The sequence below is a fragment of the Leptodactylus fuscus genome, chromosome 6 (genome assembly GCF_031893055.1).
Source record: "Leptodactylus fuscus isolate aLepFus1 chromosome 6, aLepFus1.hap2, whole genome shotgun sequence".
Classification (NCBI taxonomy): Eukaryota; Metazoa; Chordata; class Amphibia; order Anura; family Leptodactylidae; genus Leptodactylus; species Leptodactylus fuscus.
In genome coordinates, this window is record NC_134270.1 from 159,399,820 (window position 1) to 159,427,009 (window position 27,190).

A 27,190-nucleotide genomic window follows, 5' to 3' on the forward strand; every position below is an offset into this window, starting at 1 on the left:
ATTTTGGTCTAAGGGAGCCTTCACACAGAGTATACGCTCCACTCATTCTGAACGTAAAACTCGTAAAAACCAGCTGCCATTGATTTCTATGGATGCCGGCATACGTGCACTCCCCATTGAAATCAATGGGAGGCTTTTTTCCCCTATTGCTTTCAATGTGATATGCGCATATGCCGGCACCCATACAAATCAATGGGAGCTGGTTTTTATGCACTCATTCTGAACGAGTGTTACATTCAGAATGAACGGAGCGTAACTCTGTGTGAAGGCTCCCTAAGACCAGGACAAACTATAATATACATCCCTTTACATGGAATATCCAGGATCGTAAAATGATGTGTGTGCGGTTCGGGGCATTCATACTTACCTGGATCATTCCTGGTCCCTGCGCTGGGACAGACATCACTCTGAATGCAGCGGTCACATCATGTTCACAGGACCGCTACATTCAGTTACCACTCGTAAGCCCCTTGGATCGTATGAATGGTCAGTGTCCTATCCGTGTATTTCCCAGATAGCACACGGATCTATTCATTTCACTGGACGCGTGAATTACACGGTCCTGTGTGTGGGCCACAAAATGTGGAATGGGTCCTATCCCTGTCCGACAAGAACGTGGCTCCTATTCGTTGAATGAATGGGGCTGCAGAAGCACAGCCGGCACACGGATGACATCTGTAGGTCTCCCGTCCCATTCATACACAGGCCAGTCCCCTGGCATACAAGTCTCCTGGATGGGAGCAGTAGCTTTAGTATTGAGTCTCCATTGCTTCAGACCTCACATGGTTTTCATCCAGGGCTCCAGAGTGATTTTTTTTTTTCACTTTGCGAATCCATCCACGTTAATCTCCACTCCGCCCGACACACACCCAGAATGAAATCACGCCAGCGGGAGCCGCAGGGTTTATACAAATGTTGCATTTACAAGTTTATTTTCACAACAGATACAAATAGCAACTTTCCAACTTTTTTTTTTCCATTTTCCTTGTTATTTTTATACATAATGAAACCGATTTCTCAGCTGTGAATTAGTTCAGTTGTCCGGATGGAGGGGAGTATCACCCCCATCATTTCCTTGAATGAAATAGCTAGGCTCTACATACATGTGGCTTGTATTTCATATAGAAAAGAAAGTGTTAATCAGTATATTAGCATATGTACACGGTATTAACATGCCGAGGGGTAAGGTCAGTCCTTTGCATAACCCTTATACAACACATTAGAAGCGGGATGGGGAGGGGCAGCCAAATTCAGCCTAACAACGAAAAGGAAACAAATGATAATAAAACATACAACTGGTAAAATAACCGTATAGTTAAGGCTTAAAACGCGTATAAAAATAACAGTTACAGTTCGAGGAGCGGCTACAGAGATATTTATCGGAGGGGCGGGTACAGCGTTACACCGCTGCTCGGTACGGAACGAGCCAGCCCCGTGAAATGTCAGCAGGATCAACGTTCACCGTGACCCTCCTCCTTCTGGCGTGCGGAGGAGGAGGGTACCAGCGATGAGCGTGTGTCCTCTCAGTGGGGGCGGAGCGGCTACGTACACCGCACAGAGCACGATATCTTAAAGCTTTCCACAATGTGAAAGGACAAACGCTGTGATCCCCCCCAGCAGAAGAAACAAAAAGACTGGACAGTACAAGAAGGGTCAGTACATAGGTCTACGACAAGCTGTGACCCCCGGAACCTGATGAGGGGGTCACAGGAGGAGAGGTAACTGGTTTTGACTTTTGGTAACACCACTCGTAACGCAAACTTTATAAAAAAAAAAAACCCAACAGATCAGCACATGGTCCGCGCAGAGCGGCAAACACGAGCCAGGGAGGGGGCGGCCCTAGGGTGACAGGAATGGTTAAAAAAGAAAATTACCAGGAGTAGTCTGACTGAGGATGAGTGTAAGCCCCCTCCCCCGGGCGATGAGGCCAAACAAGTGCAGTAAAGCGAGGACATAAGTTGTGGGAAACCTGCATTGGGCCAAAGCCAGGAGTGGATTTACTCGTATTAGAACTTCCGTTCTCTTATATAGCGCCATCCTATTCCGCAGCGCTGTACAGATATTGTCAATACTGTCCCATATAGGGCTCACAATCTACATTCCCTATCAGGAGGAAACCAAAGTACCCGGGAAGAAACCCACGCAAACACGGGGAGAACATACGAACTCCTTGGCTTTGGCTCAAACACAGATTTTAGCAACGCGCGGCCTCAGCTTTCGGAGGATTTTGTCATCTGGAAGAGGAATCATTAGTTAGATTCAGGTCGGGAGCTGCGGGGCCACCATCTGCACTAAGGGCCACACATGAATTTCGCCGCCCCACAGAATTCAGGAATCTATTCATCTGTTCAAACCTGGTGAATGGATTCTGATGAGCAGAACGTGGATCAGACTCGGACCCCATAGACGACCACAGCTTTACCATTTATACAGTCAGGACTATTCCTGGGCCGGTGTATTGACCAGACTGAATGTGACGAAGAATATCTGATCAATCTGGCCAATACACATCCCAATTCATGCTTGTCCCTCACCCGCTCACCTCCCCATCACCCTGAGGTTATATATGCGTGTAGAAGATTTGTTGAAGAAACTTCTGAGCGTGAAAATCTGTTCCATTCATCTTGATGGCAATGTTTTTGGGGGCAAGTACAAGTTCCATTCACGTGAGTGGGACGGTTGAAAAAATTTCGGCAACAAATCTGTTCTCAAAGAGGTTCACCCTCTTACCCCAAGCTGTACTGGGCCATAAATAGGCATCTACTGTTTACTACTGTCCCCAACGTAGACAAAGTTATCACGCTTTTTACCGTCGTATCTACCAAGTGTCTGATGATGGTAAACGCTTCCATTGATCGTCGGACATAAGCAGAGAATCAACTCTACAAGTCCGAGGGTCACTTTAGAGGGTGAATCGATTCTACCCCTGTATAGGTTCACTTAATTTGTAATAGCCGATGTTCAGGTAACAAGTGTGACAGGCGGTGCAGACAACCGAGCCCCGAATACTGACATCCGCTCGACCATTTCACTACATCCAGCAGGGACCAGAAGGATCTCCTAGACCCCGGCCTGCACTACTGTTGAACTGTTACCTATTATGGAGCTTAAAGGTAAGTTCAGACAGGGTTTTTTGGACCAGCCGGAAGCCGCCTCAGGTTCTGGTCCAAAAAACGGACAGCCGCAACTGAAAGCCGGTGCACTGCAATGGCAGCAAGCCACGCACTCCTCTCCGGATTAGGCCCAATGAATGGGCCTAGTCGGGAGTGTCTTTGGGCCAAATCGCGAGGCGAAACGGCCTGAAGAACCAGCACCTCCTGAGCGGCTCCCATTGATTTCAAGAGGCGAATACGGCCTCAAAATCCTGACCAAAAAACTCCATGTGAACTTACCCTAAGGTGAGGTGAGGTGATGATGTTGGAGCTCAGCACTCCCCCTCCCCAAGCACTATGGGCCCACACAACCTGCTCCTCGCTCTGTCCTCACCAAGAAGCCGACTGACACGTGACCATGTCTTCCCCTGCACGTCTGTACTTCAGGCACCATAACTCTGAAGACACACAACCCTGCCGCCTGTGCTAGACAACAATATGCATACAAGTACAGCCGCCACCTACAGTAACCCAGCACATGTACCAAGTAACCTCACTGACCCAAGACATGGCTGTACCTGGAGCAGAATCAGCAACAAGAGTCCTGAGTAAAGAGTCTGAGAGGTAAGTGTCCCCAACACGCACACGACACAGGTAACAGAGACATATTGCTAAGTGCCAGACCCCTCTCTATGTCCCTCTAGTCCTAGAGTAGAACCTCTAGGTTACATCACCCAATAATGCAGAGGTGCGGGGAGGTGCACGTGACACTGTGTGAGCAGCCAAGACTACAATGACTACACAGGACACATCTGCAGCATCTCCTCGTGGCCCGACCTACCTCTGGGGTCATGGAGCCGACTGTCTGGGCTCATACAGAGTCGCTGCATTTATTACTGCAAACTGAAAAGCACTAAATGTCACCGCAACTGCGCTTTGTGAGTCCAGACGACAGCTCATGAAGCCAATGAGCAGTAAAGAAGAGGATAGCCGTCAATACAGACAAGCATGGAGAACGCAAGGCTCAATCTCTGGTAGTTTGTTGTTACAGATCCCGCAGATTTACAGCCACATTCCCCAGCGCACTATAGACGTGTTCAATGCCCACATTCTGCCATGATATTACTCACACATAGGTGACCTGACATCTACTGCCCCAACAGTGGGGTGCCACGTTGTGAAACTGCCATAACGTAACGCTGTCCATGACCTGAAGACAAGGCTACTGTCTGCCCCGGCCCCTGATGATACGAAGGGACAACCTAAACCTCGCTCTCATCCCCTCTGCTCCCTAAACCAGAAGAGAATATCTGGGCCGGCCAGTCCGGTTCCTGGAGGGGTCAGGATATATTACAGGGGTGCGGGCCATTACAAAGTCGCCGCCATGCACCCCACCCTCTACTGACTCCGCTAAGTCTCATTTCCCCGATTAGCAGCACCAGATTCTTGGCCAATAAATAGGATTTTTTTTTTTTTTATTGTTTTCTTATATGTAAAAAATGGAGGATAAAAAAGAAACATAAACAGATACAAAATGTGAGAGATTCAAAGTGCTCGGCTGGGGACTCCGCACGTCACCAAAATCGATGAACCCCCGAGACTTTGATCGGAACATCACAGGACTGCAAAATTCAGCCATTCCAGAACCATCCCATAGACGGCCTATCAGAGGTACTGTGACTCCAGGGTAACGTCCGGCTCATCTCTAGTATGACACACAGAAGGATTGTAATCCCAAGGGCAACCAGTAAGAAGAACGTAATATTCCAGAGGTAAAATCCATGTATCCAGAGGCCATTAAATGGAACAAGTCCTCAAGCAGCTGACAACAGAAATAATGGACACAGTGCCCAAAGGTATGGCCGAAACTCCCGCACCTCCTCCGGAGAGAGAAGCCAGGGCTCCAGTCTGGAAGTGAAGTCCCAGGCAGGTGCTCAGCCGGCCACCAGTCTGGTCACCCTCTCCTGGGCTCTATGTTCTTTATATAAGGGAAATTCGGACTGGAATGCCGGGAGACTCGGTCCTCTGAGGAGAATGGTGGTTTACCAGGTGCTCGACCACTGTGTGCTTGGACATATGCTTCATCAGATAGGTCTCCTACAGATAGGGAAGAAGAGCCACATGAAGACGTCAGAGATGGACACAAGGACAAACACTTGTAATTCTCACATAAGGGACTCAGGGAGATTTGGCTGACCACAAGGTTAAAGGGATCCTACCATTAAAATCTAATTTTTTCTCATTGACACGTAGGAATAGCCTACGTCCCCAATGCTGTGAGAGAACTCTCCAGCGCCGCCTCCATCTTCTTCACGCGTCTTCTTCTGGTGCTTGTGGTCAAACTTCTAGGCCTCGGGCAGAGCCGACTGTGCATGCTTGCTTAATGTGTAAGCGGCCATTTTTCTAGTGGCCGTGGGCATGTGCAGTCGGCTCTGCCCGAGGCCTAGAAGTTTGACCCCCAGCACCGGAAGAAGACGCGTGAAGAGTCCGTTCCTGAAGAAGATGGAGGCGGCGCTGGAGAGTTCTCTCACAGCATTGGGGACGCCCCCAGTGCTGTTTGAGCGCAGGGGCCCGCCCCCAGTGCTGCGAGAGAATTCATTTGCATACTGACGAAAACCAGGATTTATACCGAACGGCGGCGTGGAAAAGACATCTAAAGGTAGGAGAAAAATAGTCTTTCTTAAGGCTATTCCTACGTGTCAACGAGAAAAAAAATTAGATTTTAATGGCCCTTTAAGGTCTTCTGGTTGAGGCAGGGATTATATAAGAGCAGACATGTAGGATGTGAGTTATCAGGAGGGATTCATAGGTGATGATGGCCTACTGTCTACATATAATGGCCACTAAGTGACCCGGCTAGAATATTACTACCTGTGCAATACACAAACATTTCCTAGAGAGCTCCTATATTTATCCCAATAGCTATACTATACATAGAATAAGGAGACACTACTCACGGATGTGTACGCTCTCCCGCACATACTGCAGCAGTAGGCCTTGGCGTGTTTCACTGCATGAGCTGAGAGGTGGATCTGGAGGGAGGCAGAGTCTGTGTACGCCCGGTAACAGTTTGGACACTTGTACGGTTTGTCTTTGTTGTGCTGCCGCTGGTGAGACTGTGCAGAAAATAAGAATCAGCCGGTTATATAGAAGAGTCTTTTGCTCCCCCCACCCAGTTAGGGCTCATTCACTGTCTTAGCTGTAACATTCAGTCCGTCTGTCTGCCAGAATTACCAGTCTAAACAGTATAGAAGAAGGCAAACTTCTAGAAATATATAGTTGCTGCCTCCAGGCAAAATACTGTCCCATATTAGCAATATGTTGCGGGGTGGCAGGGAATCCGAATGTCACAAATTACTACAATGGTAAGCTACATTTTACAGCTGAGACTCGGACGTGCGAACGCCTTACCCATCGTTGCCACATGTTGCATTTTCGCGGCACTGACCTGCAAGTTGGAGAGTTGTGTGAATGCCTTTTCACAGCCCGGCTGCGGGCACTTGTAGGGCCGGTCCCCAGTGTGAATCCTACAAAAGGAGAAAAATGTCACATTATGCCACCACAGCACCATGGTGTGCTGTTCGAATGCTATACCCCCAACCAGAACCACACAATGTTGACTTACAACCCTGCTGTTGGAATCAGCATCTCCCACTTGACACCTACTTCCCCATTTCATCAGGTCCCTAATAGTCAAATCTTAGTACAGCAAAAACCATTAAAGGGAGAACCACCCATGGGGACATAGAGGCCCCTTCTAGGGCGCAGCAGTACATTAGACCCCAGAGATGTATTTAGAGAGGGGGGCGCAGTTCTGTGCATCTGCTCCAGGTAAAGAGGAGCACAATGTGAGCTGTGGTGTTCCCGGGCGGACATTTACCTGGTGTGCTGCTGGAGATGAGAGAGTTGGCGGAAAGACTTCTCACAGTACGAGCAGTGATAGGGCTTCACGCCCAGGTGGATGCGCAGGTGCTGTGCTAGGTATGAAGCATTGGCAAACGACTTGGAGCAGTGCGGGCACTTGTGAGGTTTGGCCTCAGTGTGAGACTTGGAGTGAATCTGCATCTCCGACTTGGTGAAGAAGGTCAAGGGGCAAACTTTACACCTAGGAATGTCAAAAGGAATAAGCTTTATGAGTAACTACAAGATAGAACAGCATCGGTAATAGCAGAAACCATGCGCTCAACCCAACAATGTCACATTGTCGCCTGGCGTGGCTGTCTGTGGTGCTATACTGAGAGCCAGAGATGTTCCCAACATGATATTAATGGTATATCCAAAGGATTATCAAGAAAATCCTCAAACCTGGGCAACCCCTTTAAGAACACAGCTCTGGACTGTTACTTTGTCTTTTCCTGCATCATCAATATTGTAGAACTGGAGATTCCCTTTCTCTTCTCTACGGTCAGATAGACAACCACCGACAGCTCCAACATTTCCAACAGCTCATGCCCTGGATGGAGATGGACATGGCGGAGTCTTACTATGAGGTCTATGTCAAATTCATAACGTTCTACTAACCTGTAGGTTTTTCCCTCTTTTCCAATATCTCCTGAGGCCAAAATAGGGTAGGGGACGACGAGCACGGGTGGTCCAGCCGGGTTCTCTGCCTTGATTTTCTTGCGTCCTCGCTCAGGTTTGGTCGGTCCCAGCAAGCTGTGGCCTTGGATGGTCTTGATGGAATCCAGCGTCGGTGCACTAGTGATTCCTGAGATGAGGGTGGGAGAAGTTGCAATGAGCCGAGTCTGACTGTTGGAGGTGGGGGTGGAGGGGGTGCCACTGCTGGTACCAGTGCTGGATTCTGAAGTGCTGACATTTGAGCGAGAGGATGACAGACCCAGCCCTAAAACAGAAGATGGCGCTAAGAACAGTAGGTCGGAGATGCAGCGGGAGCAGAACTAGTATCTGTAAAATTATCAGAAAGTCTTCTGCAGTGCCACAGCTTTTGGCCTAAGGAAATATCTGCACCAATATGGTGGACAGAGCAATAAGGAGAAAGCATTATCCACAGGGCAAGTGGAAAAAAGGGGGACACGGAAGACCCCTATAACACATCTGCTTAGACACAGATGGCGGAGGCGGGTGATGGGCTGCATCCCTCTTGTTCACAGCAATGAACAGGACATGGGGTCAGAGACATTGTGATATTCTACCAGTAAGGTACCTGTGACTGAGCTGGTAGCAGGCCGTGCATGTAGCGCCACATCTGGTTGGGGTACAGCTTGCGGGTGCAGTCCTGGGACTTGCTGAAGCTTTTGCAGGGACATGACGGACTGGCTGGTTTCAGCAGGTGATGGGGGGATTAGCAGGGGCTGCTGCGACGGGACGGAGGTGGGAGGCAAATGAGGAGGTCGAATCTTTTCTGCCATCAGCTGTTCCTTGATTTTATTGATTAACACCAGATTATCCAACTGTATGGGAAAGAAAAGGCGTCAGATTATAATCTAAGGACACAGGATCAAAGAATAAGATGACTGCAGCCAGGACGGGACTAGGAGATGAGAAGAGCGGGGGACTGGGAGTGATGTGACCGGAGCAGGAAAGCTGGATATGATGTGACCGGAGTAAGAAAGCTGGATATGATGTGACCGGAGCAGGAAAGCTGGATGTGATGTGACTGGAGTAGATGGGAGGATGGATGTGATGTGAAACATGGAGCAGGGGCAGCTGATGTGATGTGATGGGAGGAGTAGAGGACTAGAGGAGTGGTGAGGAGGCCGGGAGTGATGTGACGAGAGGAGAATTGGGGGTGGTATGTGAGGTGAAAGGGGGAGCTAGATGTGATGGGAGGAGCAGGGGGGATAGATGTGATGTGACCAGAGGAGGAGTTGGGGGACGTGTGATGTGATCGGAGGAGGAGTTGGGGGACGTGTGATGTGATCGGAGGAGGAGTTGGGGGGCAGGTGTGATGTGACCAGAGGAGGAGTTGGGGGACGTGTGATGTGATCGGAGGAGGAGTTGGGGGGCAGGTGTGATGTGACCAGAGGAGGAGTTGGGGGACGTGTGATGTGATCGGAGGAGGAGTTGGGGGACGTGTGATGTGATCGGAGGAGGAGTTGGGGGGCAGGTGTGATGTGACCAGAGGAGGAGTTGGGGGACGTGTGATGTGATCGGAGGAGGAGTTGGGGGGCAGGTGTGATGTGACCAGAGGAGGAGTTGGGGGACAGGTGTGATGTGACCGGAGGAGGAGTTTGGGGCCGGTGTGATGTGACCAGAGGAGGAGTTGGGGGGCCAGTGTGATGTGACCGGAGGAGGAGTTGGGGGACAGGTGTGATGTGACCGGAGGAGGAGTTTGGGGCCGGTGTGATGTGACCAGAGGAGGAGTTGGGGGGCCGGTGTGATGTGACTGGAGGAGGAGTTGGGGGACAGGTGTGATGTGACCAGAGGAGGAGTTGGGGGGCCGGTGTGATGTGACCGGAGGAGGAGTTGGGGGACAGGTGTGATGTGACCAGAGGAGCAGCGAGGACTGGATGTGACCGGAGGAGCGGAGAGCTGTATGTGATGTTATGGGACTTGCAGAGGGAAGGATATGCTATGACTAGAGGAAGAGTAGGAGGCTGGATGTGGGGTGATGGGAGGAGTAGGGAGAGCTGGATTTGATACGACTGGAGGAATAGTAGGAGGACTAAATGTAATGTGGCAGAAGGAGGACTGATGTAGTGTGATGGAAGGGTTGAGCCTACAATGGGCTCTTGTCGTGGATAGGTGGCGCTGCCTGGGCTCCAGCCTGTCACAGCTAACACACCCTGAGCCTCAGCATTTCTGTTGCATTGTCGCAGTAGAGTCTAACCATGTCTCTCCTATATGTAACCCTAATCCGCCTTACAGTATACAGCAGGCGGTGCCTCACACTAACAGCCACAGGAGCAGCGCCATCTACTGGATCCACGCATACCATACACCACCTGATGTTACGCTCTCCATTCTAGCATCTACCATGACAGGAGGAGTATGGTGTGGCCTAGGAGTGATGTGAATGGAAGAGTATTGGGCAGAGGTAGTTGCTAAATCTAATGAGAGTAGAGGAACAGTGGGGAGCGATTGGGGCTGGATAATAATAATACATTTTATTTATATAGCGCCAACATATTCCGCAGCGCTGTACAATTTGATGTGATATGACTGGAGCAGTAGTGAGGAGCAGGGAGTACAGGTGAGTGGTAGGGGTTGGATGGGGTAAGTAAGTTGTGTTCAATCTTATATTAGAGGTAGTGATGAATGGGAGTAAAATGTGTAATGTCACGATTATCAGACACAGACAGTCTCACACCATTCCAGCTGCAGACACTACAGAGAGCAAAACTATGAGAATCAATGATACCCTGAGCAACCGCAGCAAACCAAAGACATGCAAGAGGATAGTAGTGCCCTCTAAAGGCATGAAATGGTACCACAGTCCAGGAATCAAAGAATTCATAGCTGTCTACGTAAAGCTGACCACAGATTCCTTAAGGATGCACTGGACACCAATAAGTGTTAAAAGTGACCAGGAACAATTTAGGGCGGTTTCGTACCTGCGCCCTGTCTCTGCTTTGCAGGTTTGCGTCTTCTGCCCGAGAAACTGGACAGGAGACGGAAACCTGGCGGTCAGTTTTCAAACCCATTCATGGATTTGCAAAGTGTCCGCCCATGAGCATCTTCTGCCTCTCCGCGGCGAAAACGTTTTTTAACCGGACACAAAGTTGGACATGCAGGACTTTCTGACCGGTTAAAAAAAACGGTTTTGCCGCAAAGAGATAGAAGACGCTCACGGGCAGGCACTTTGCAAATCCATTCAAGTGAATGGGTTTGAAAACTGACTGACGGGTTTACGTCTCCTGTCCAGTTTCTCGAGCTGAAGACTGAAACCTGCAAAGCGGAGACTGGGCGCAGGTGTGAACCCGCCCTAAGGTGTAAATGTCTGATCATTTATGTTATAGGGCACACATAGAATTCCTGTGTTACATCCTGTATTATACTTCAGAGCTGCGCTCACTATTCTGCTGGTACAGTCACTGTGTACATACATTACTTATCCTGTACTGATCCTGACTTACATCCTGTATTATACCCCAGAGCTGTGCTCACTATTCTGCTGGTGCAGTCACTGTGTACATACATTACATTACTGATCCTGAGTTACATCCTGTATTATACTCCAGAGCTGCACTCACTATTCTGCTGGTGCAGTCACTGTGTACATACATTACATTACTTATCCTGTATTGATCCTGAGTTACATCCTGTATTATACTCCAGAGCTGCGCTCACTATTCTGCTGGTGCAGTCACTGTGTACATACATTACATTACTTATCCTGTACTGATCCTGAGTTACATCCTGTATTATACTCCAGAGCTGCGCTCACTATTCTGCTGGTACAGTCACTGTGTACATACATTACATTACTTATCCTGTACTGATCCTGAGTTACATCCTGTATTATACTCCAGAGCTGCGCTCACTATTCTGCTGATAGTCACTGTGTACATACATTACATTACTTATCCTGTACTGATCCTGAGTTACATCATGTATTATACTCCAGAGCTGCGCTCACTATTCTGCTGGTACAGTCACTGTGTACATACATTACATTACTTATCCTGTACCGATCCTGAGTTACATCCTGTATTATACCCCAGAGCTGTGCTCACTATTCTGCTGGTGCAGTCACTGTGTACATACATTACATTACTTATCCTGTACTGATCCTGAGTTACATCCTGTATTATACTCCAGAGCTGCACTCACTATTCTGCTGGTGCAGTCACTGTGTACATACATTACATTACTTATCCTGTACTGATCCTGAGTTACATCCTGTATTATACTCCAGAGCTGCGCTCACTATTCTGCTGATAGTCACTGTGTACATACATTACATTACTTATCCTGTACTGATCCTGAGTTACATCCTGTATTATACTCCAGAGCTGCACTCACTATTCTGCTGGTGCAGTCACTGTGTACATACATTACATTACTTATCCTGTACTGATCCTGAGTTACATCCTGTATTATACTTCAGAGCTGCGCTCACTATTCTGCTGGTACAGTCACTGAGTACATACATTACATTACTTATCCTGTACTGATCCTGAGTTACATCCTGTATTATACTCCAGAGCTGCGCTCACTATTCTGCTGATAGTCACTGTGTACATACATTATATTACTTATCCTGTACTGATCCTGAGTTACATCCTGTATTATACTCCAGAGCTGCACTCACTATTCTGCTGGTACAGTCATTGAGTACATACATTACATTACTTATCCTGTACTGATCCTGAGTTACATCCTGTATTATACTCCAGAGCTGCACTCACTATTCTGCTGGTACAGTCACTGTGTACATACATTACATTACTTATCCTGTACTGATCCTGAGTTACATCTTGTATTATACTCCAGAGCTGCGCTCACTATTCTGCTGGTGCAGTCACTGTGTACATACATTACATTACTTATTCTGTACTAATCCTGAGTTACATCCTGTATTATACTCCAGAGCTGCGCTCACTATTCTGCTGGTACAGTCACTGTGTACATACATTACATTACTTATCCTGTACTGATCCTGAGTTACATCCTGTATTATACTCCAGAGCTGAGCTCACTATTCTGCTAGTACAGTCACTGTGTACATACATTACATTACTTATCCTGTACTGATCCTGAGTTACATCTTGTATTATACTCCAGAGCTGCGCTCACTATTCTGCTGGTGCAGTCACTGTGTACATACATTACATTACTTATCCTGTACTGATCCTGAGTTACATCCTGTATTATACTCCAGAGCTGCGCTCACTATTCTGCTGGTACATTTACTATGTACATACATTACATTACTTATCCTGTACTGATCCTGAGTTACATCCTGTATTATACTCCAGAGCTGCGCTCACTATTCTGCTGATAGTCACTGTGTACATACATTATATTACTTATCCTGTACTGATCCTGAGTTACATCCTGTATTATACTCCAGAGCTGCACTCACTATTCTGCTGGTGCAGTCACTGTGTACATACATTACATTACTTATCCTGTACTGATCCTGAGTTACATCCTGTATTATACTCCAGAGCTGCACTCACTATTCTGCTGGTACAGTCACTGTGTACATACATTACATTACTTATCCTGTACTGATCCTGAGTTACATCCTGTATTATACTCCAGAGCTGAGCTCACTATTCTGCTGGTACAGTCACTGTGTACATACATTACATTACTTATCCTGTACTGATCCTGAGTTACATCCTGTATTATACTCCAGAGCTGCGCTCACTATTCTGCTGGTGCAGTCACTGTGTACATACATTACATTACTTATCCTGTACTGATCCTGAGTTACATCCTGTATTATACTCCAGAGCTGCGCTCACTATTCTGCTGGTACAGTCACTGTGTACATACATTACATTACTTATCCTGTACTAATCCTGAGTTACATCCTGTATTATACTCCAGAGCTGCGCTCACTATTCTGCTGGTACAGTCACTGTGTACATACATTACATTACTTATCCTGTACTGATCCTGAGTTACATCCTGTATTATACTCCAGAGCTGTGCTCACTATTCTGCTGGTACATTTACTATGTACATACATTACATTACTTATCCTGTACTGATCCTGAGTTACATCCTGTATTATACTCCAGAGCTGCGCTCACTATTCTGCTGGCGCAGTCACTGTGTACATTACATTACTTATCCTGAGTTACATCCTGTATTATACTCCAGAGCTGCGCTCACTATTCTGCTGGTACAGTCACTGTGTACATACATTACATTACTTATCCTGTACTGATCTTGAGTTAAAGTCTATATCATAAATGTGTTAAGAAATTAGATTGAACGCCCCAACCCCTCCTCAAGTGAACTAGCAAACACACATACACGGACTGATTCCTGCAGAATTATAGTAACACGGATGTGATGTAACCTGCAGATATTTTGGAAGGCATCATGTGACCCCATTACTTGTATGGCTCCATACTCATGTACAATGTAGGAATTAGAATCTACAGAACAGAAGGAAGGAAAGGGGCCGCTGGCTGTGATAAGAATCACGTACATGTCCCGCTTCACAGAAACTAACTGATATCAAAATCATCTGCCTGACTTCCTCACTACATATATATGAGCTACACCAGCGGTACCTGCACTCCGGGCACAACGACCCTGCAGCAACCAGTCACACCGATCACCTGCACCCAGCCACTACATGCACTGATTCACATGTTGGTGCTTTATGAATACATATATAAGGGTCAAAGGTAGAGCGCCCCCTGCAGCTGGGAGGTTTGGGTCACTGAGGCTGCAGCTCTCAGGGATCCTCCCTCTGTCCAGATACATAACAGGAAGCTGCTGAAGGAATGAAGTGTCACAGATAGTCAGAGTCATTCTCACCTGGCTGGGCATCGCTGGAGGTGGAGGCCAAAAATAGGGATTGTTAAAGCGCGGCTCGGCCATCCTGCAAGAAGGAAAGTAGAGTTATGCTGCTGGCAGTGAGCGCATGGCATGTATACCAATCATATGCAATAAAGCCATAATGTGAGAGGACACTATTGGGGGGCCGGCCGGACAGTCCCATGTCAAAACAGCTCCATCATAACTTCATAGGTAGTAGACTGTAAAGATGGTTATAATGCAGCAAGCTGTCCTATGTATACCTCAGAGTATTGTCTACAATCATACACTATAACAAGCCCATCAGCTGTGTGAGCAGCATTAAGCCTGGACAGGATTTCAGCCTCTGAATGTAAACAATATTACTATTCACTGAAGCACGTGGACACAATGGCGATGAGTTAGTAAATCCAGGAGACTGTAGTATTAGGCATCTCTGCAGTTCCTGAAATCAGACACTAGGTGGAGTCATTGTCCATTTCTCCCAGTGTTAATAATCTGGGAGTGCAGGGGCCACATGTGGGGACTCTTTGGGCTCCAGGGCACAGTCTTATTCCTACACCTTTAGAGCTGCCATGATGCGTGCCTGTACAATCCCGGTATTCATAAAGCACCAGCATGTCACACAAGCGCATTGCACAAGTCTACACTCACAGTTTACACTCACACAAGGCTAGGTGTACGAGATGTCCAAAATCAATCATTATCTGTCCCTACACCTACAATGTTCAATGGAGTGGACGCCCTATACTCTCCCCCCAAAATCTAGGATGCTCTCGAGCCACCAAATTATGACCCCACAATATAGATCAGATCACCAATCTGCAACGAACACAAGGAAAAGGTCTGAACAGACAGCACAGCGAAAGGAAGATCGGTCAGAATCGCACCAGGCCCCAAAGACGACCAGAACTAATAGATATCTTATGTGGAACATGGACCAGGAGATCTCAGGGCTCTGGAGTCAGGAACAAATTGGGCTGGAGTTGGACTTCACAAGAAAATGATTCATTATTTTCTATTTACTGATACTGTATTCATTAGGATAACTGATATATTAATTAGATGTGTAGTTTGTTCCATATTTACTTTCATAGGACTCAATCGCAGTTTTTTCCTGAATTAGGGGAAATTTACTGTGTCCGTCTGACCACGACTGTCAGCCATTTATGGAGGAGTCAGCGCAGGGGTCAGACTGCGGAAAAATAGAGACATCAGAGTCAATGGATATAGGACATGGTGAGGCGGAGCAGCATACAGTACAGACCAAAAGTTTGGACACACCTTCTCATTCAAGGAGTTTTCTGTATTTTCATGACTATGACAATTGTAGATTCACACTGAAGGCATCAAAACTATGAAATAACACATGTGGAATTATATACTTAACAAAAAAGTGTGAAACAACTGAAAATCTGTCTTATATTCTCGGTTCTTCAAAGTAGCCAGCTTTTGCTTTGATTCTTGCTTTGCACACTCTTGGCATTCTCTTGATGAGCTTCATGAGGTAGTCACCGGAAATGGTTCTCACTTCACAGGTCTGGTGACTGTGGAGGCCAGGTCATCTGGCGTAGCTCCCCATCACTCCCCTTCTTGGTCAGATAGCCCTTACACAGCCTGGAGGTGTTTGGGGTCATTGTCCTGTTGAAAAATAAATGATGGTCCAACTAAACGCAAACCGGATGGAATAGCATGCCGCTGCAAGATGCTGTGGTAGCCATGCTGGTTCAGTATGCCTTCAATTTTGAATAAATCCCCAACAGCGTGACCAGCTTGGCTCCCCACACACACACCATCACACCTCCTCCTCCATGCTTCACGGTGGGAACCAGCCACGTAGAGTCCATCCGTTCACCTTTCCTGCGTCGCACAAAGACACGGTGGTTGGAACCAAAGATCTCAAATTTGGACTCGTCAGACCAAAGCACAGATTTCCACTGGTCTAATGTCCATTCCTTGTGTTCTTTAGCCCAAACAAGTCTCTTGTGCTTGTTGCCTGTCCTTAGCAGTGGTTTTCTAGCAGCTATTTTACCATGAAGGCCGGCGGTTGCACAAAGTCTCCTCTTACCAGTTGTTGTAGAGATGTGTCTGCTGCTAGAACTCTGTGTGGCATTGACCTGGTCTCTAATCTGAGCTGCTGTTAACCTGCGATTTCTGAGGCTGGTGATTCGGATGAACTTATCCTCCGCAGCAGAGGTGACTCTTGGTCTTCCTTTCCTGGGGCGGTCCGCATGTGAGCCAGTTTCTTTGTAGCACTTGTTAGTTTTTGCAACTGCACTTGAGGACACTTTCAAATTTTTCCCAATTTTTCAGACTGACTGGCCTTCATTTCTTAAAGTAATGATGGCGACTCTTTTTTCTTGCCATAATACAAATTCTTATAGTCTATTCAGTAGGACTATCAGCTGTGTATCCACCTGACTTCTGTACAACACAACTGATGGTCCCAACCCCATTTATAAGGCAAGAAATCCCACCAGGGCACACCTGTGAAGTGAGAACCATTTCCGGTGACTACCTCCTGAAGCTCATTTAGAGAATGCCAAGAGTGTGCAAAGCAGGAATCAAAGCAAAAGGTGGCTACTTTGAAGAGCCGAGAATAGAAGACAGATTTTCAGTTGTTTCACACTTTTTTGTTAAGAATATAATTCCACATGTGTTATTTCATAGTTTTGATGCCTTCAGTGTGAATCTACAATTGTCACAGTCATGAAAATACAGAAAACTCTTTCAATGAGAAGGTGTGTCTAAACTTTTGGTCTGTACTGTATGTCAATCTCTGGGCAGTGTCTCTGTGTATCTAGTGTCTAGGCTAACAAATCAGATAAGAATTAGGAGACTCTCTCATATGATGTGTGTGATACATGTGGTGGATAATGGTCAGTGACTCAATAAAATTATCCAACCTATAATAGACAAAAAGAAGAAAAAAAGAACAATGACTAGATACAGCCAAGGAAGGATGCGTGTGGGCCAGAGACCGAGCCAAAGAAGAAAGCATGGGGGGCTGGAGATAGCTGGCCAAAGGTAGAGCCAAGAAAGAAAGTGGGGCCAAGACAGATCCAAGAAAGAGCGTGGGGCTGGAGAAAATGCCAAGAAAGAGCATGGAGCCGGAGACAGAGCCAAGAAGGAGCACGGGGCCGGAGACGAAGCTAAGAAAGAGCACGGGCCCGGGGACAGAGCCAAGAAAGAGTGTGTGGTCGGAGACAGAACCAAGAAAGAGCACGGGGCCGGAGACGAAGCCAAGAAAGAGCGTGGGGCCGTGGACAGAGCCAAGAAAGAGTGTGGGGCTGGGGACAAAGCCAAGAAAGAACGTGGGGTCAGAGAATATGCCGAGAAACAGCGTAGAGCCAGAGACAGAGCGAGCGTGGCGCCGGGGACAGAGCCAGGAAAGAGCGTGGGGCCGGGGACAGAGCCAAGAAAGAGCGTGGGGCCGGGGACAGAGCCAAGAAAGAGCGTGGAGCCGGGGACAGAGCCAAAAAAGAGCGTGGGGCCGGGGACAGAGCCAAGAAAGAGCGTGGGGCCGGGGACAGAGCCAAGAAAGAGCGTGGGGCTGGGGACAGAGCCAAGAAAGAGCGTGGGGCCGGGGACAGAGCCAAGAAAGAGCGTGGGGCCGTGGACAGAGCCAAGAAAGAGTGTGGGGCCGGGGACAAAGCCAAGAAAGAACATGGGGTCAGAGAAAATGCCGAGAAAGAGCGTAGAGCCAGAGACAGAGCGAGCGTGGCGCCGGGGACAGAGCCAGGAAAGAGCGTGGGGCCGGGGACAGAGCCAAGAAAGAGCGTGGGGCCGGAGACAGAGCCAAGAAAGAGTGTGGGGCCGGAGACAGAGCCAAGAAAGAGTGTGGGGCCGGAGACAGAGCCAAGAAAGAGTGTGGGGCCGGAGACAGAGCCAAGAAAGAGTGTGGGGCCGGAGACAGAGCCAAGAAAGAGCGTGGGGCCGGGGACAGAGCCAAGAAAGAGCGTGGGGCCGGGGACAGAGCCAAGAAAGAGCGTGGGGCCGGGGACAGAGCCAAGAAAGAGCGTGGGGCCGGGGACAGAGCCGGATAAGAGCGTGGTTTCGGGGACAGAGCCGAGAAAGAGCATGTGGCCAGAGACAGAGCCAAGGAAGAGCGTGGGACCGGAGACAGAGCCAAGAAAGAGCGTGGGGCCGGAGACAGAGCCAAGAAAGAGTGTGGGGCCGGAGACAGAGCCAAGAAAGAGCGTGGGGCCGGAGACAGAGCCAAGAAAGAGCATGGGGCCAGAGACAGAGCCAAGAAAGAGTGTGGGGCCGGAGACAGAGCCAAGAAAGAGTGTGGGGCCGGAGACAGAGCCAAGAAAGAGAATGAGGGCAGAGACAGACCTTTAAAAAAGATTTAAAAAAGAGCAGGGAGGACCAGAGAAGGAGCCAAAAAGAAGAGGGGAGCTAGGGGGTGGAGACAGAACCACAAAAGAGGGGAGCAGAAACATTACCAAGAAAGAAGGGGGGCTAGAGAGAAAGGGGCTAGAAAGACTTTGGGACCGGAGAAAGAGCCAAAAAAAAAAAAAAAAAAAAAAAAAGCAGGGGGACAGGAGACAGAGCCAAAAAAAGAGCAAGGAGGACTGGAGATGGAGCCAAAAAGAAGACCAAGGGGGACCAGGGACAGAGCCTCAAAAAGAGCAGGGGGCCAAGAAAGAGTGAGCCACAAACAGAGTCAAGAAAGTGCTTGGGACCAGAGAGAGACAATTAAAGAACAGGGGGGACTGAAGACAGAGTTACAAAAAGAGAGAAGGGACCATAGACAGAGCCAAAAAAGAAGGGGGCCAAGAAAGAGTGGGCCAGAGTTAAAGACAAGGAACAGCTTTAAAGGTAAGATGAATAAGATTACAAGCAAGTGGTGAGATAGAATCAGAGAAAAACACAGGGCTGGACAGTACTGAGTAACAACAAGGGGTCCGAGACAGAAGAGAGGAAGAGCAGGGGCCGGGACAGAGCAGAGGAAGTGCAAGGGACAGGAATGGTATACACGGGACTGTACAGACCAGACATACACAGCGCTGTACACTGCACCCTACAGACCAGATACACATAGCACTATACACAGATCACTATAGGCCACACATACACAGCACCATACAAACCAGACATACATAGCACTATACACAGGACTGTACAGACCAGACATACATAGCACTACACACAGATCACTATATGCCAGACATACACAATGCTGTACACAGCACCATACAGACCAGATATACATAGCACTATACATAGATCACTATAGGCCACACATACATAGCACCATACAAACCAGACATACACAGCACTATACACAGGACTGTACAGACCAGACATACAGAGCGCTGTACCCAGCACCATACAGACCAGACATACACAGCATTATACATGAAACCGTACCGACCAGACATACATAGCACTATACACAGATCACTATAAGCCACATATACATAGGGCTGTGCACAGGACTTTATACATCAGACATACACAAATCTATACACTATATACCAGACTACAGACTGTACACAGATGACCATAGACCAGATACACACACATACACATGGCTATAGAGGGTACAGATGTAACAGTCACTACTGGGCCCTGGACCCTGTGGGGGCCCCAAACGTCCCTTTGCCACATAAATGTACCACTATTTCAAATAATAGAAGGAAGGGGCCCCATCACAGATTCTGGACTCCAAGTTACGCCTGGATACACATAATACACATGACATACACAGAACTGTCCAAAGGACACCATAGACTAGACAGAGAGAGCACAAACCATACGAAATATGCACCCCATCTCCAGTGCTACATCACCCCTCCTATCTCCTGCACTGTGCGCCCTTCATCATATCTCTATTATTCCCCCGTCTTTTGTGCTGCAGCCCCCTCATATTTCCTGCGCTTCCAGCCTCACGTTGCCCATACTGCACCCCATCCCCGTCCCCCCATCTCCTATGCAGGATCCAGCGGTGGAGGCCGGCAGGGAGGGGGTTAACCCCACCATGAAGCTTTCTGAGGAATGCTATGAAAGGCTGTGTTTATTTTTAGTCAGATGAACATCTCAGCAGGTTCCAGGGTCAGTTCCTGCTTCGCTCCAGGCCTCACACAGAACAGGGGCACCACAAGCTCAGCTCCAAGATCCTCCCGTTCAGCCAAATCTGAGACTGCACCCCACAAACCTCCTCATATCAGCCAGTCCAGACCTCACATGGGTACAGAGGCTGTCTGACAGCCCTTACCGTGTCCATTGGGGTTGTCAGACAGCTTTTTCAGGCCCTGAGCAATAAATACCTGAAGTTAGTTAGATCACCTGATTTGCCGTGGTGTCAGTCTTTGATAATTCTAGCATTGTATTCAAGAACTAGAAGGATCAGGATGAACCCTGCGATGGGAATGTACAATGTGATAAGTGATCAATAGGGAAATCCTAGAGCCAGACTGCAGTTACAATGCGCCACAGGTAGGGCGGCGCTGCTCTCACCTGTTATCATAAGATATCAGGAAATTGTTCATACACAGCGCTGTCATCTTTATAAATTCCTCTTTTTATATAATATCGAGGAACGCAAACACCAGAATGTCTGTCTGTATAAGACCAAGCACCAGGACGCTGCTTTATTGGGGTCCATGTTCTGCCTATAATGGTAAGAAAGCCCACCCCAGTGACCACATACTGTAGACTAAAACCTTCCCTGCCACAAATGGTTAAGTCTTGGATCACCCTCCATGTTGGAATAGGCAATGTTCCAAAATGAATCATTCTCCCAAGGGCTCTAGTCCAGGCCCGGGCCAGATAGTCTGACCACAAGATGAAAAATGAAACAACATAGCGACCCTTTAGCTGACCACCAGGCTCTATCATCCACTGATGTCAACAGCGCCCCACACTGGCCAGAGAACACAGGAGCCCAGATGGTTATTCATGCAATGATTCAAAATCCAACCAGCCAGCACACACCTCTGGTCCTGGGGGCGCCCCCCGGAAATTATACCACCCAACATCCAAGGCTCGGACTAGATCTGTGCTGGTACTCCAGCGTTCCCCTCTCTGCATGAAAAATATGGAGAGAAAAGCACCGCAAGCAGCACTATTCCCTCTGCGTTTTTGATCCCTTTTGGGCGGAAACTGAACGGAGACCACGCAGAGCCTATTATGGTCTATGGGGTCTGCGGGTTTTTGGGGGGAATTGCAGGGATTAAGTTTACTATCAGGAGGTCCCCAAGCGGAACCCCTAAACGGAAACCCGAGCACAGATGTGAACCGGGTCTTAGATCTAATCACTGGCCAACCCCCCTGTTATCTACGGATGAGCACAGAGGAACAGGACAGGGTGCAGGAGGCTATAGCGGATGACACCGGAGCATATTACAGCTTATTATTACAATATAATCGATGACAATGGAGGCAAATGGATTATAGTAGATGACAATGGAGCATATTAGATTATAATGGACTATAGAAGATGACAATGGAGCATATTAGATTATAATGGACTATAGAATATGACACTGGAGCATATTAGTTTTTAATGGATTATAGTAGATGACAATGGAGCATATTAGATTATAATGGACTATAGAATATAACAATGGAGCATATTAGATTATAATGGATTATAGTAGATGACAATGGAGCATATTAGATTATAATGGACTATAGAAGATGACAATGGAGCATATTAGATTATAATGGATTATAGTAGATGACAATGGAGCATATTAGATTATAATGGACTATAGAATATAACAATGGAGCATATTAGACTATAATGGACTATAGAAGATGACAATGGAGCATATTAGATTATAATGGACTATAGAAAATGACAATGGAGCATATTAGATTATAATGGATTATAATAGTTTACAATGGAGCAGATTAGATTATAACGGACTATAGAAGATGACAATGGAGCATATTAGATTATAATGGACTATAGAAGATGACAATGGAGCATATTAGATTATAATGGGTTATAGTAGATGACAATGGATCATATTAGATTATAATGGATTATAGAAAATGACAATGGAGCATATTAGATTATAATGGATTATAATAGTTTACAATGGAGCATATTAGATTATAATGGACTATAGAAGATGACAATGGAGCATATTAGATTATAATGGACTATAGAAGATGACAATGGAGCGTATTAGAGAGTACGATTATAATAGAAATTTTAGTATAGCAGATTACACTGACAGTAGTAGAGGGTAGCAGAGTACAGTGTTTTAGCTTTATGGCCTATCATACTGAAGTATAGCAGATTATAATGGAGTATAGTAAAGTATAGTAGATAATAATGGAGTATAATAAAGTGGGGCTGAGGGGGTCAGCGTCACAGTCATGATGTTGGGATAAATTTGGGGTGGAGTCGGAGTTTTCAATTGTATTCCCCAATTATCAACATTGTATACTCATATGTATAGTTTGCTACATATTTTCTGCCATTGGAATCAATCACTAGATTTTTAATGAACAAGTCTGACCATGGTAATCAGCCATTGGTGAAGGAGTCAGAGTGAGAGTCAGAGTCTGGCTGTGAAGAGTAAGAGAGGCGGATTTGGCGATTCGGTCTCCCTACTCCACAGCCCTGTACTAGAACTCAGCAGTGTAAAATAAAGACAATTATACTGCGGTATAGCAGAGGGCAGACGATAATACTGGAGTATCGCAGAGTGCAGTACAGTATGGTATATACCAGTTCAGCAATGTATACCAGATGATATTGGAGTATATTAGAATGAAGCAGAGTATATTAAAGAATAGTATACAGTATATTAGGGTATATTGCTGTATAAGGGTCGTTCACACTACCGTTGGCGTCCGCTCAGTGTCCGTGGCTATTGTCCGTACAAGATTTTAGCAACAGACACTAGCTGGTCCGTTTGCAATTTCCATTCATTTCAATGGGTTTGTATCTTGTGTCCTTTAGTGTCCGTTTACAACCATGTCCGTTTTTTCAAACGCACAAAAAAAATCCGACATGCAGGACTTTTCTGTCCGTTTGCAACAACGGACAGTTCATTTTATTTAACATTGAAGTCTATGGGGAACAGACATATAACGGACAGTAACTGTAGTAGCCATCGGTTTCTGTCCGTTATGATAGGTGTCCGTTTTTGGGATTTTTTTTAATGGACACCTTCTGAACGTAGTGAGAACCCTACCTATAACATATATTGGAGTAAAGTAGATTACATGAGAGTACAGTATATTATACTATCCAATATTAGTGTGTGGTACCGAAGAATCAATTGGAGTATATTAGAATGGCGTTGGGTATGGTGGAATATAGTATATAGTGTGCCGTTGAGCATGTTAGAATATAGTGGAATATAGTATATAGTGTGCCGCTGAGCATGTTAGAATATAGTGGAATATAGTATATAGTATATTAGAGAGCTGTAGAGAATATCTCAATACACTGGAGTACAGTATGTTACACTGGAGTATATTACAGTAGCAATACGGAAATATGACAAGTGGACCTGGAGCGTTTTGCAGTTGTTTGGAACATGGCGGTGGCGATATAACAAAACAATGCAGCAACACATCCTCAGCGACAAGTAACTACTTCACTTTAATGTTCAGAGTTCTGCTGAAAGACTCCTAAGAGTCTCTGCAAAAGAGTAAATCACCGCAGCACTGCACCGCTGCCCGATGGCCGCCATGATGGCACACTGACCTATACATACCACCAAGCACTCAGGATTAGGTTCGCCAACACATGTAAATGATAGCATTGCAGCAAGGTGTAAAGCAAGATGCAGCAAAAGGCTGCAAAATAATATAAAAAACAAGATGGTTTCTTGACATGAAAGAAACAGTTCGGGATTCGCTGCAGGAGCGCCTGACCTGAGGTCGGGAGCATAGCTATACATAAAAGGGTCATATCTCAGACATGTCATGTACTGGTAGGTGGGGGCCACATTATAAGGACAAAAACTACAGACCCTGCCATTGTCACTTTGGCTCCACTATGCACCCCAGCACAGTCTGCGGTATCTGCATACTATAATACTGCATGTGGCTGTGTCAGGACATACCATGACACCAAGTGATACACCATACAGATCACATGACCCCTTCCATTACCACAAGGAAAGTAGCGGACATCGGCTGTCAAAAAGAATTACTGTATATAACAATGGAGCAACCAATCAGACTGGAGAACTGAAAGCAGAGATGTGATTGGCCGCTGTGGGAGAGGATTAAGGCATGTGGGGGTCGCAACGTTAAACACCTGGGGACAAGGATGGCACAACGTTAAGACTTTGGGGACCATGACGGCACAATGATAAGACTATGGGGACCATGACGGCATGTTAAATCTCTGGGAAACATGACAGAACAGCGTTAAGTCTCTGGAGACCATGACGGCAAAATGCTAAACTTTTGGGGAACTATGCACTATGTTAAACCTCTGGTAACATGACAGAACAACATTAAACCTCTGGGAACCATGGCGGCAAAATGTTCAACCTCTGGTATCATGATGGCACAACGTTAAACTTCTGGGAACAAAGATGGCACAACGTTCAACCTCTGAGAACCAGGGTGCCAAGTTAAAAAATTACTGGGAACCATGATGGCACAACAGTAAACCTCTGGGAACCATGACGGTATAACGTTATACCTCTATGCACCATGATGGCACAATATGTAAAAAAAAAACGGGATCTGCGATGGCATAACATTCAGACTATAGGGCCTGGGACGTGACAATGTTAAACCTCTGGGAACAATGACAGAACAACGGTAAACTTATGGGACCATGTTAAAACACCGGGGTCTGTAATGGCGTAACATCAAGACTATATGGCCTGAGATGGGACAATATAACTACGCTGGGGCCCCTGCAAGCATAATATTAAGACTCAGGGGCTTGCAATGGCAATAACTTTAAGAGCCCATGCACAAATATGACGTATTATGTTCACAAATACAGATCCTCCATTGCTGACAGAATACGGAGCCCGTCATCCCTGTGGCCCCACAGACACGTCTATTGTTTTAACTCATCAGCGTCTGGGCCGAAAAAAAACATCCGCACAATATTGACCAGGTTCTATTGCGGTCCTATTTGTGGCACAGACTCAGTCTTTTCGCGGATCACGTACCGATGCAATGCGGACATGTGGAATACAGATCGTTTTTTAGCGTACAATCATGTCCATGTCATCTAAGACTCTGGAGCTTAAAATTCGGGAGCCACAATGGCACAATGTAGTAGTCTGGGGTCCACGACAATGCAACATTAAGACTGGGGGGCCTATGATGGAGAAGCAATAAAACTCCGGGGCCCACGACAGCAGCAGGTTATCACTCCGGGGCCCACGACAGCGCCAGGTTATCACTCCGGGGCCCACGACAGCAGCAGGTTATCACTCCGGGGCCCACGACTGTGCAATGTGTTGTGACAAGTGACCTGACCACACTGTGTGAACAAGCCCTAACTTTGATGGCCAGTGAACAGTGACAGGTCAGTTGTTATAGCAACAGCAACACATGGGATGGGGGGGCAGAGGGCATGAAGGCTGTCAGGTAGCGGGGGTGCAGGTGAGGGGTGTGGGGGTGCAGGTGAGGGGTGTGGGGGTGCAGGTGAGGGGTGTGGGGGTGCAGGGGTCTCAGGCACACCTCAGCAGATGTTGGGGGCTGTATGTGAGTGACTCTCCGGAGCTGCGGCCGCTCCCCTTTGTGTGGTCAGTGAGGGGCCCCCCAGGCTGAGGCAGACAGGAGGGGGCCGGGCAGGGAGCCCCCCCGGACGTGTGCCCCCCGCCTCCCCCACATTCTCAGACTGTTTTATTAACATTTTCAGACAAAAGAAAAACAAAAATGGCAGCAGCAGCGCCGCACTCAGCCCCAGCCACAGCCGCCGCCGCCGCCATGTTCTGCAGATCTCCGGCTCTGATGTGGGGGGACCGGGAGGGGGCGGCCGGACGGGGGCCCCTGCACCCCCTCTTCTAGCAGGGAGCCCTCCCCTCCCCCTGGGCTGAGCCGTGTCACACACAATACCAGGGGCCACATCAAGCGCTGGGGCAGAGCGCGGGGCCCCCGCTATAGGACGACCACCCCCCCATAATGGAGGCCGAGAGAGAAGCGCCCCCTCCCCCCGGTACCGGACACATAGCGCGGGAAGTCATACAGACCTGCCGTAGGAGCGGACATAGACCCCGGGCCGGCGGGAGAGGCCTGACACACGCCCCGGGCTCCGGGCGGGTTCCGGGTCACCGCCGATCACTTCTGGGTGTCCCGGCCGATGCTGAGCGCCCACAATTCACCCGAGCCGGCTCATTGACACGGAGATTTCGTCAGTGTGGAGCCCCCCGTCTCTCCAGCGCTCAGCAGCCCTCCCCCCCGTCCCCAAATATCCTCCCCCTGCTCCCCCTCCCGGCCTCCCGCCTGATTCTTACTACATTTACCTCAGAATCAGCGACGAGCAGCATCCCCGAGAATAAAGTATGTGCCCCCCAGGACCACCATGGTCCTCTATACATCCCTGTACTGAATATATACCCCCCCAATGTATATACTGTATGTGCCCCCCAGGACCACCATGGTCCTCTATACATCCCTGTACTGAATATATACCCCCCCAATGTATATACTGTATGTGCCCCCCAGGACCACCATGGTCCTCTATACATCCCTGTACTGAATATATACCCCCCCAATGTATATACTGTATGTGCCCCCCA

The 27,190-nt window shown here is 47.6% G+C and overlaps 1 protein-coding gene across 5 annotated transcripts; it reads right to left on the reverse strand.

The window, feature by feature from the left end:
- Positions 1-941: 941 nt before the first annotated feature.
- On the reverse strand, positions 942-26,811 carry ZNF362 (zinc finger protein 362). 5 transcript variants are annotated; one of them, XR_012716918.1, is made up of 9 exons: positions 26,642-26,811; positions 14,499-14,562; positions 8,257-8,503; positions 7,614-7,935; positions 6,973-7,197; positions 6,541-6,619; positions 6,050-6,208; positions 3,393-5,189; positions 942-3,106 (listed from the first exon to the last, which is right to left on the reverse strand). XR_012716918.1 is itself a non-coding variant. In XM_075277764.1 (8 exons), the coding sequence occupies exons 2-8, from the start codon at positions 14,559-14,561 to the stop codon at positions 5,073-5,075; spliced, it is 1,077 nt and encodes a 358-aa protein (XP_075133865.1). In that variant the 5' UTR covers position 14,562; positions 26,642-26,811; the 3' UTR covers positions 942-5,072. The 5 variants fall into 5 exon arrangements, 4 of the variants coding, with proteins under 4 accessions (XP_075133865.1, XP_075133862.1, XP_075133863.1 ...); XM_075277764.1 differs by having other exon boundaries at positions 942-5,189; positions 7,614-7,800; XM_075277761.1 differs by having other exon boundaries at positions 942-5,189.
- Positions 26,812-27,190: the final 379 nt, after the last annotated feature.

What these genes read in the sequence shown, in the direction of transcription:
- ZNF362 (XM_075277761.1), bottom strand. Translation starts at nt 14,561, where the DNA reads ATGGCCGAGCCGCGCTTTAACAATCCCTATTTTTGGCCTCCACCTCCA. An exon ending in AAAGAGGGAAAAACCTACAG is followed by an intron (nt 7,198 to 7,613) that starts GTTAGTAGAACG and finishes TGACATTCCTAG; the next exon opens with GTGTAAAGTTTGCCCCTTGA. An exon ending in CATCTCCAGCAGCACACCAG is followed by an intron (nt 6,620 to 6,972) that starts GTAAATGTCCGC and finishes CTCCTTTTGTAG; the next exon opens with GATTCACACTGGGGACCGGC.